This window comes from Liolophura sinensis, chromosome 7 (assembly GCF_032854445.1).
Source record: "Liolophura sinensis isolate JHLJ2023 chromosome 7, CUHK_Ljap_v2, whole genome shotgun sequence".
NCBI lineage: Eukaryota > Metazoa > Mollusca > Polyplacophora > Chitonida > Chitonidae > Liolophura > Liolophura sinensis.
In genome coordinates this window covers 43927218-43939410 of record NC_088301.1, presented here as the reverse complement: position 1 = coordinate 43939410, position 12193 = coordinate 43927218, and the positions used below count along the sequence as shown (strand labels likewise).

Here is a 12193-nt window from a genome sequence, read left to right as displayed (position 1 = left end):
ACCTCAAGTTGAAAAATTATAAATTAAGTCAGCGCAAAAATCCGCTGTGGCCAACTCAAGTTTGCATAAGAACTAGTCCTGAATTCTTCTGTGTTAGGAGGAGAATTGCCGTCCCAAACCACCTAAATGCAGTTCGTACATTTCCGGTAAAACTCTTCTTCCCAGAAGGTAGCAAACGGTACAGTTCATTTTCCGTTTGACTATCGGGAAACCGGAATGTTGGACGTAGGTTTCAAGTTTACACGAACAAGCCGGCATTTTTAATGACTCTCAATGGCTGAGAGGCAACACACCTCCAGCATAAATTACAGGGTGTTAAAGATGGAGGACGTGATGGATTCAGCGATTTACGCCAGCTTTCAGGCTTTACATGTTTGGCAAGGAAAAATCGAAAAATTATGCAACAGGCGCCGCCAGATATAAAAAAATGTGCTCTTTTCAGCCTATAGTGTCACGTTTTCAAGTTTTCTTCTCCTTTAAAGGATTCCACACAAACTACATGATCATGATTTACAATCTGCTGCTTAGTGCAGTTCAAAAAGATAATTCAATTACGCACATTTGTATGTGCTTTTTCCTTTTCTACCATGAAACTGGCAATACCTTAATATAACATCCCTCCCAGCCCCCAATTCCATAACAGATGTATAGATGTAGATCTCATCTTCCACTGAATCAACATTATCTTAGCCTCTGTAACCCCAGGCTTTAACCTGCGCACAAAGAATTTGTAACAGTTCCACACACATGTACATGGTAACTCTGACGAACAGTGTTACAGGGAAATACAACACTTGTTTAAAGTTCAAAATGCCTACAAGGACCAAGGTTCAAGTTGCATGTATTTCATTTATACATATATATTTTTATTTTGTTTATTGCCAGTCATACTCAAGAATTTATCAATAACCTTGATATATACATTTATTATTCATATAAAGGTGAGATGTCAGGATTTCCTTCACGGATAAAACTGATATCTCTCTGGCGAGAGATGGATATCACTAGAGATAACTAGAGTTAGTTACTACACACTCCGATATCATGATGTCAAAAAGAAACATTCTTGCTTCAAGACTTTCTAATCCGAGCTTAGCAGAATGGTTTGACTGAACTTGTATTATGACATTAACATTCCTACGTCACACAACAAGACACGACGTCATACAAGACATCATGTGCGTAATCCATAAAGGCCTACAGCTAACAATATTGCTTAAACTTGTTCAAATTCACAAAATCACAATTTTGTCAAAATATAAATAATAAATAGAAAATTGCACAATGAAGATTGAATATCATAAATATTTCTCGAGTCGAAGGTGGAAATGATAACCTTCACTGTGCAATATCCTCCATGTATCCACACCACACTGGTTTGCATATTAGTCCTCAGAAAATGTTGGACTACTCTAGTGGCCACATATTACAAACTGCATATTGTCACCAATGCTTCATAAAAAGTCAGAGCAGCACACAGGAACCTACGAATTTCCTGTCTAAGGCTAAGTTAAAATGAATAATTATCAGTTAAATTAGGGGATATCGGTAATATTTCAGCCACATCCTGGCAAAGTTTAGAATCTGCACCTCAAACAGCCCTATTAAAACAGCAAGCTACTTAATCACTCTCAAAACATCCCTTTAAATGTTGCTATAATTTCACTATATTAAATCAGCTGATACATAAATTTCACCATGACTACCTGGCCCATTTTCCCTGATTCTGAGAGTTGTTTTGATTTTAGAAAGGTGTTTTGAGGTTGGCTTGGAACGTGGGATGATATTCCACTGGAAAACTGTAAGTTTCAGCACCAAAAATAACATTTTGTGACATCTATTTGCCTCTAATAATGCACTTTTGTGGGCGAAATTTTAGGTTATTTAGGGTAGGACGGATACTGATGTACTGGTACATGTCTTATTGCAGGGAGGGCTGCACAATACACTCCAAAATTCACTCATTTCATTCTTGGGTACATGTATTTCTTGTTTTTCATCTCAATCATCAGTCTGAGACAAGTCAATTTTAGCTGTTCATAAATTTTTTTTTTTTTATCACGTAAACCTATTTCTCTCACAGTCAAATGTATAACAAGCAGACTCTTCAGTCAGCTGACATTGTATCCTCTACCATGTGACATCCTTCTATACTACAACAAAGTGATGGCAACCTACTAAATGTCACTCTTCTCTATTAGTCTCCATACTCTTCACAAAATTTCAAATATCAGAAATAAACAAATGGCATGCTGCTATAAGATGGTGCAAATATTCCAGCGTTTGATATAACGTCATTTTAAGGGCCAAATGCTCCTAATTGTCTGGTTTGAATCCAAACTATGCAATGTATCTCCATCAATTACAAATCCCATAGAGCCAAAATAGGTATAAACTTTATATAAGACTACAGCCAGGCCACTGGACAGTAAAGCCAAGGTAAATGTACATGCATCTCAGAGAATGCAGCCAACCCAGGACTGATTTATTGATTTATTTAACTGGTGTTTACCTCATACTCATCCACAGGTTGGTGACAGACCTTCCCACACATGGTAAGAAAGAAAAGCTGGACTTGAACTCACAGGAATGACATTGGCGAGAGGCTCCTGAATCACTGCACTGCGCTAGCACACTAAACACCTTGGCCATGGAAGCCCCTGGCGGTGATTAATGCAACACTCTAAGTGTCCTAACTTATAAACGATTATGTACAAGTACATATCTTCATGACATGTCTATAACACATGTACAAGATCACTTATGTGAAGTGAGTTTATCATTATCGGTCATAAATTTATGCCCTATAGTACCATGTGAAACTCCAATTTCAGTCCTTATCAAATAAAAAAATGTTGAAGATATACTTAGTGCAAAAGTAGGTACATGTACAAACGTATATGCAGATTTTAAACTGAACCTACTGTACATGTACCTCATCTTACCTGTTCCCCAACGGCTAGAGTTGTTGTTGGACAAGTCCTTATCTACACCCATGTCTGCAGCCTTGTTTACAAGTTGTTTGTAGGACACCAGGCACAGAGAACTCTCAATACCAAAAATTACCTCACAATTTCAGCTAACCTAGATGCAGATATTGATCAGCGTTTCAGGTGCTAAAACTGAAAGTCACAGCAGCCCTGAAAAGTAAGTATGATCCCTGGGTCAAACCCCAAATCAGGAGCATGCAGTGCTCAGGAGATCCTGTTGGTGGTAGGTCAGCTAATTACTGCTGCATGTGTGGCAACTGAACATGCAGATATATATCTTTGATGCTTGAGTGACCAATCCTGTCCTGTACACCCGTTCAACCACCCTTAGATGTGTCAAGACAAGACTTTTAAAGTTCCTCAGCAGCTGTCTCCAGTAGCATTAGGGTGGCCTCAGAATATCAGGTGTGCTTGCCGGCCGGCTCCTAGATTCACTACTCCCTCCAGTCAGCTGTTCACCTGGTTTTATACAGAACAGCACGCTGGGGTACTGGGAATAGTGAGCTTGAAAAAAATATATATATCAAAGAAAAAACAGTGTCAGTTCCGTTCCAAGAACACTAATCCCAAGGATGCTATTATGAAACCTCAAAACAGGATCTGTACAGAATACAATCCCCCTGCAAAATGTCCTTTTTTATACTCCAGCCAACAGTCAGGCAAAAATTGCCAGTGGACTTTGACCCTCTAAATGTACACAAACACATCTCTGCAGTGACATACTTTTGCAGGCTCATTCAGAGCTGCCCATGGCCATTATGGTGCGCAGGCAGAACAGGTCAGGCAGATCAATTCCTGGTCTATTGATTTCCTTCCCTTAGCCAGCCTGTTAGCTTAGCTTTACATTCGAACTACAGTATCAAACTGTATTAAGCATTGTCAGTTATTAGGAGATCACAAATACTGGCCAAAACAACAATAACAAACTTCAAACTCAAGTTGCAGTGTAACACTTAAGAGTATACATAAACCTTTACTACCCTCCCAATATTCTTGAGAATGGTCCATTCTATATTTAGATATGCAAATAATACTGGTAGATCCATGAAGTCATTGCTAGAGCATAACCAAAACAACGAGGGTCAAGAGGGTGAATTTCAGCAACAGGCCTGCATGGAGTGCAAATACAGTGTATAATCTTAACAATTTCAAAAATTTCATACTGATAATCCTACAAATTGGCCATCCCCAAACCACTGAAAACAAACCTGACAACAGATATACAAAAAAATCATTACAGTTTCCATACATGTTATTTTCCTAAGACAAATGAAGTCTCAACATTAAATTAGTATTTTTTTGTGCATTAAACATTTGAAAATGTATAAGATGTACAGGTCTAACATGTAAACGACCTATTATATATATATATATATATACAAGTTCTGTACCCTAATACAATTGTTTACAAATGTGTGCCTACTTGTAAGAGCTTGCATGACAGGTACATGTACAATGTATGCATTTTAATTACATACACCACTACCATTTAACTATCATCTAGCGCCTCGTTTTTGGAGACACCATCAGGGCGCTATATGCTACTCACCATAGAAAGGCCAATTCATACTGTCACGTCATTCTGACCTATGGAAAAAAACTTTCCCTTCATTCAGACACACAGGATGTCTTCTTCCCTAAACACATGACTTGTATAATAATTATCTTTAAACTAAATGGTTACTTCTTGCGTGTATGCTGCTGACTGACTTCACATTTACAATCTAATACAAATTTTTCACACATTTTGCTCTAATTTGGGAGCTGAATAAAACTGACAGCAGTAAAATCTGAATTAACAGATACAAAATTGGAAATGAACTTTTACACTGCATATGTAATGAATGATAAACCACTGACATCTGCCAAGATAAGTGCATGCCTTTCATCTTTTAATCTCATTTTGTCTGTTTAAATTATACATACATGTAGCCTTGGGTCCTGATGTAAATCCTAATATAAAGGAATAAATTTAAAACTTGCATCACTCTTTTTTGTCTTCCATTAGTTTCAGTGTCTCTCAATAGGATAGTTAAAGTTACAACTTTCTTTTTATCAGCAAAGTGTTGGAATATATCAGATACATGCAAAGGCAAATAAAGCCCATAAAATATTAAGTTTTGATGTTTAACATATATTGTCCTTCCAAACAAACCTCAAAACACCTTTTTAAGATCAATGTCTATTTCAGAGTTAAAAAAAATGAGTATTTAAGTCATGGGTAAAATTTTATGTCAAATACATTACAGACTGTACAGTATGTCAAGCATCAACCACTCACCACTTAACTCTCCTCACCTTGTCACGCACAAATCCTACAGGTACATGTGGCTATTATATTGTTCCCTAATAGAATATCACTATTACCTGTCCTGGTACATATATATGTGTATATGTCAGAAATAGTTTGGCCACATACACAAAGTACAATAGCTTCTACAGATATTTATGCAAATTAGAGGTGTACATGTACTTGTAAAAGTTTGGATAATACAGATGCATTTTTGTGTACAGAAGTATGTCATGCATGACACTGCAAGTATGGCTGAATCCAGTGCTGACGTACCAGCAACTGATATTAACACTGTACAATAACACCAAACTTGGGACTATTATATACATAATAGTATATCACAGTCCCAGACCAAACTGATGCAATATCAGGCCAGAAAATGCTGATGCTCACATGTACAACAAAGTTCAGCAGTTCGTGAGGGTATGACTTCCAGAACTGACAAAAATACATGTAAAAAGATTTGAGTGGGTGTCACCAAAGTCAAAAGCCCTACAACTAAGTGCAGCTAGAACTATCAGTGGATGATGCAATAGTCAGATGCCCATTTGTTGTTGTTCTGGAGATACTCCGTTACAAAGTTTGTTTGCATCCCTCAAAAAAATGTTTTTTCATGAAAATATAAAACATCTTGTGGTTCTGAACTTGGGGCTCGTAGACAGGTTTAAAAGTTGTACATGCACCTTTCATTTTTAGCATGGTCATCTCTCAAAAAAGATTAGAGGGCCATGCTTTTCTGCCTTCTAAAACCTAAATTACATACACGTAGTCTGTCTTAATTCTAAACATGAGATGAATGTGCCATATTTCTAACTGTTTCGACATAATATTTATTTCTATGTCGGAAAGCGTGTACTAAAGGGTGGTCCTCATTACAATGTTTAGGCCATGATCATTTAAGCTAAAATCAACATTTGTTCTAATTTGTATGGTACACCATGTGAAATGAGCTAGTCTAGTTAATATATTGTTATCTGCAACACACAATTAAACTGTTCTGTACAACATAGGTTTCAAAATTGGCCAAAACTATACATATAAATACATATATATATACATGTACATTCACTATGCACTTTACCACACCAGCCTAAAATCTATGTAATAATACTTATTATTTGCAGACTCCAAAGAGACATGACATTATATATACACATAATATCAGTAGCCTGTTCTCTTCAGTTGTGTATAAATCTAGATTAACCAACACATAATCAATATGTAGAACTTTACAGATAGAATTCAAAATCACAATAATCATAATACACGAATACTGGAGGCCTAATGGTAATCATTTTTTTGTTGTTGGCATTTTCAACTATATATATACATGTACATTACAGAATGAGCATAAAGGCTACATGGATTTAGGCACAGATTTCATCATCCTACAGGATTATCCCCCTTTATTTTTACTACTGCAATTTTTCAACCTTTTAGCATGTTTGCAAGGTGTTTATTCAAGCATATTCTAAGAGCATTATTTTATGTTAGCTGATAAATTGTACTTTTTGTGAAGCCATGAAACTGGTTCATCCCACCTATGTAGTTTTATCTGCAAAATCAAATTAAAATTGTTCATATATTGTACTGACAGTTATCTTTCATATGCAAATAGGCTGAGGAATTAGGGTATAGAAGAGTTTTAATTAATAGAAAGACTAGAGGCCTCTTCAACTTTTTTTATTTACTTGGCTGATATTTTATCATGCAGTGTACTATTATTATTTCACCTACACATGATAGTAGGACACATTTACGGACAGAGGGAACCACCGTCCTTGGTCTGACATGTACCTCCTTACGCAATTTTCAAACTCACAGGAAAACAAGCAAGACATAGATTTGAAGATGCAGACTCATTGGTCATATCTCCAGAATCAAGGGACAGAAATACCTGACTCAAGGGTATTTTCACTGCAGCAAATTAATAGCTCTTAATAGCTTTTGTCACATTTATTCATAATACCTAAAGGTGTTAAATTTGTCTCACTCTGTCACCACATGCACAAGCCTGCAGCAAATTAAATTTAGGCCCTCGTCTACAGCACTGAACATTAAGTCATATAAATAGAAAATTAACTTCAGTGCCACAACAGTCATCAATGCATCAACAGATGCATGTAGCATACTGCACCAAGGGACATAACTCTTTCCTGCGCCAATAGCAGTGGTATATGAACGAATGAATGTGGTTTAACATTGTACTTAATGAGTTTTCAGTCATATGGCTAGCTTAACTGTGTAACTATGTTTTAAACAGTTGCTACATGAACATAAACATATATGCAACAATCTTATCAACTTTATATCTACAAATGCAATCAGAAGAATTTCTAGGCCAATAGGTGTACATGCACTTTGTACACCAATGCTAATATATGGATGCACAAAATTGTAATTTCATCTTGTCAGTTGGCATAGCAGGCATTCTGGAACTATGGCTTTTAAAATAAATGTTCCCTACTTGTTAGAGCCATCAGAACAATACTAGTAGCAATGCTTAGGTCCATAACTGTTCAGCAGGACAAAATTTTCATACCTGTTGAAACTGGACAAAAGGATCCATAATGCAAACTTCATGCCATGTACCTCGTTTCAATTCAGAAGAACCAACCGTTTTGAAAAATATTAATGACAGCCATAATTTTGCATAAAAAAAAATACAAACCTTTAGCCTGATATGCTGGTGGCGCCAAATACCCTGTTTCAATGTCATACGACAAACCATTTTTGAAGAAAGTCTAATACAAGACAAAATCAACTGTATGTGTACTTCTGTCCCAAATGAACAAAATGCAAATATTTGACTGCTTTGAGGTCCTCCCAATGTGTAGAATACACAAGTATATGAATGTGGTACAATGGTTGAACGTACAAATCAGCTGAACCTATCAGCCTATCTTCTCACGCATAGGGTTATTATCAGCTGATTTACAGGTTCACGTACAATACGTGGAGAAGATTGAAGTGAAAACGGACCATGCATGGAATCCCCAGAATTTAACTTAAATCTACACACAATACCTGCCTACAATTACACTTACTGACAATTAGTCACATGTTTTGGATAGAGATACACAAAAGTTAATATTACACATAAAGAGGTGTGAAGTTGTAGGTAAAAATATGTGTAGGTATCCCAATCCCATGTTCATGCAACACATAAAGGACTGGGCTGTGTGCCAATTGTCAAAACCTAATGACCCATTCAGAGAAGCCAATGTTTAGAAATCACTTTGATCGATGACAAAGAAATAATTATATAATTATATGCAAAGGCCTAATGCTTGTCACAAACCTGAAATTACATGTATTTCTTAAGTATTTGCCTCTAATGAATATTTACTAAAATTATCATAAATTTGTTGAGGTGAGGAAAAATCAGTTGCCATAACACAAAAGAAAATTTATATTTATAAAATATAATTTTATAATGTATATCTACACCACTGGACGTATATGTTTAAATATATGCAGGGGAGACAAACACAATGCAAGACATGTACATGGAATTAGGAATTATCTCCCATTGAATTTATTCACTTATTTTATAATTGCTAAACACTAACAGTAGGGAATGGTTTTATGAGTGGAGTGAGATCCTGGTCTAAACCACTGACCTCTGGCAAGTTACTGATGAACCTTCCTACTTGTAACATACAGACAAGCATGCCATATTAATGAAGGACAACAGGTCTTAAATGTATGTTAGACTATGAACCAGTCTTGCTAGTGCCATCAACCACTTATTGTCAGGGAAGGCCCCAATAAACAATAATACGAGGAGAACCACAAATTCTCTGTCCAAGCTGGGATTAAACCTGCACCTTATCATGTATTGTTGGGGCAGAAAGGCAAGCACTGCCTGATATTTTTGGCAAAAATAGTTCAGGGCAAGTCCATTTGATTTTTACGTTATCACAAAACTCAACCTGGACTGAGCAAGTGTCACCATTCAAGATTGATAATAATGTTCCCAAAATTCATGAAGCGGGTAGCAATGTAACATTTTCAACTTTAGAATCATTCACATGTGTTTGTCTGATATTTAGTGAAAGGCAATTATTGAGTTATTCCTGGTAAATACAGAAAATTTGATCTCTAGTATAGTTTTCTTAAGAAAACATTGAAGAATGTGATACTGGCAGAAGTCTGAATTGGGCGAGATTAAGTGATTTTAGTCATTCTGAACATTCTCCTGCAGTGTCAACAGCGCGATGTGAAAGTGAGTAGACCCTAAACATGTACTTCATAAATGGAACTGTAACACACAACATGTTTGACGTCGTCCAACAAATGACTTATGATCTGGGAAACTGTACTTTAGCAGACAGCTATTTTGTTCTCCTTACAATTTTTTCAGTTCAGGTCACATAGGAGTGTTATTTTACTAACTCATTTACCTCACTACAGGAATTGTTAGGTTTTACTTGGCAAAAAACCTTAACGATTGAGGAAAACTCAATTCGGCTTGTATCAAGCCCATCCATAGCTATGAACTTTTTTCTTCTTTCCTTTATTACATGAAATTTTAGTAGTATTTCAGTTAAACTGTTTACGTTTTACAACACACGACTCATTTGCTTGAACCATCTTTCAACACAATTTTTACGTTTTTTACGTGCAATTACACGCATACACATGCACTTTTGCAAAGGTATATGTACATAAAGATATATCAATATACCTACCAGTAAACATTTCTACCTCCCTGATGCACTGAAACTGTACACTCACAAGGACCTACATGTACAAGGGTATCTGATTAACTTGGCAGACCTCACTCACAATACAGAATCAGGTTTTAAGCTTAACCTGTATATGACCTCTTGTAGGTCAACTGCATTTGCAAACATATCAAAGTTCATATCTACTAATTAAGCAAGATTTACATGACCTACATGTTAATGTGATTCTTATGTACTGTGCAACATTTATTTCTTTATTTATTAAAAACTGGGTAGGGTTAGCTTTCATGCAGAACTCACTATGAAGATTGGACACACCTGAGAAACCTGAAGGTAATACAGCTGAATGTAACAAGATATTCGTACAGGTAACCGTCACGTCATTTAAGATATATCTGATACACCGCCTGACCCAAGGCACCGATGAACCAACTGCTTAGGCTCTTTACTCCTGTATTAAACAGATCTGGTCATGGGGCAATGACAAATTGGGGCATGGGGCAAACAACAGGTTAGGTCATGCTGCCAATAACAGATTGAGTCATGGGGTAATTAACACTTTAGGTCATGAGGCAATGACAATTTGGGGCAATGACAATTTGGGTCAATGGGCAAATAACAGATTAGGTCATGTGGCCAATAACAGATTGGATCATGGGGTAATTAACAGTTTAGGTCATGGGGCAATGACAATATAGGTCATTCGGCAAATAACAGATTAGGTCATTGAGCAATGACAGATTGGGTCATGGGGCAGAGGACAGATCAGGTCATGTGGCAGAGCACAGATTGCGTCATGGGGCAGATGACAGATTGGGTTATGGCGCAGATCAGATCAGGTCATGACGCAGATGACAGATTAGGTGATGGGGCAAACGACACATTGGGTCATAGGGCAAATTAGATTGGGTCTTGGGGCAAATTAGAGTAAACAATAGGGCAAATCAAATCGGGTCATGGCTGGTTCACTGGTCAATGTATTCTGCTTGGCTTAAAAGGGCTAAAGCTAACTCGCAATGCAAACGGTACTTTGGAGATGTTCAGTTAAGTTTATGTACAACCTTTGAACATTTCTTTCAAAAAACCACCTCAATTAAATAAATATAACCAGATACTGAGTTTTTTATTCAATCAACAGACTGACCACTGGCCTCTCAAGGCAACTTCCATAAACCTCTGAATCATACCATATATGATACAGCCAAGGTTAATAGTATTGAGTGAGATAAGCCATGAGCAATTTTCCATAAGTGCACTCTTAGTCTACATAGCTTTTGTAGCTTCCAATGAAAAAACTAAAGATCTACAAACAGGCCAGTGTTCCTTGTCCATGGCGCTGTTCCTACAAATATTTGTTTTGTGTACAGTAAGAGGTAGTATATGTATGAATGTACATCGAAAAAGAGTGCAATATAGGGGAGACAACTGTGCTAGCCTAACCCAAGCCAACCTGAATTCTCACAGTCTATCCAATACATATGCCCTATATATGTCAATCGCAGTTCTAAATACTGTACTATATGTACCTGTAGCTACAACACATGAGGCACACAAGAAAGCCTACTTGAGTAAATTGATTTAAGAATGTACAATGGTGAAAAAAAATCTTTTACTGGTAAAACTTATTTTAGTGTATTTGAAAACATGATCACCAAAGGGTGGCACACTAACAGTGTCATTCTAATAATAGACACTCCTACAGCTTGCTATAGTAACAGGGTTATTTAGAACCAGTAGATTATGAAGTAGATCATGTATATGTAGGTCATGGCACTAGACTTACCCCACTCCACAAACTTCTGTTCTAATATTACAGTATGCCATGATGAAACTGTTTCCTTATCAACTAATAAGTGAAGAGGTGAAAACCAGGGAAAATATCCATCCAAAATAGTTTGATTATAGAAGATGTTCGAAAGTATAAATGCATGTGTGAAAAATAGTGACAAAAGATCATAACATTTGTGTTCATATTATTGTGTTTTAGATTTCCATGCTAAACCAGCTAGTACAAAAATAATCATGGCAGCCAGTACATTGTATATTTGCAGATTACATTCATATTCATATACTACTGTATTTGTACATATAGATGATCACAACAACATCTCTATAAACTTAAAATCAACATACAATTTAGCAAATGTTCCCTACCTATCCACATGTAAATTATATATCAGTATCTGAAGAAACATCAAGAAATCTAGGAAAACTAAATT

The 12193-nt window shown here is 36.4% G+C and overlaps 1 protein-coding gene across 5 annotated transcripts in view; it reads right to left on the bottom strand.

Moving 5' to 3' along the window:
* Window positions 1–12193, bottom strand: part of LOC135471155 (6-phosphofructo-2-kinase/fructose-2,6-bisphosphatase-like) — a 67978-nt gene that overhangs the window by 49387 nt on the left and 6398 nt on the right. For 3 of the 5 annotated variants that reach the window (XR_010444415.1, XR_010444416.1, XM_064750247.1), the window contains exon 1: window positions 2946–3638. The exons of 1 other annotated variant lie outside the window; for it this stretch is intronic. Coding sequence is in view for 2 of the 4 variants with exons in the window: in XM_064750247.1 (XP_064606317.1) it covers window positions 2946–2997 (52 nt within the window). In the remaining 2 variants the exon portion in view is untranslated. Of the gene's footprint in view, window positions 1–2945; window positions 3639–12193 lie in introns of those variants that run through there. One more of the 5 variants, XM_064750246.1, reaches the window with a different exon arrangement.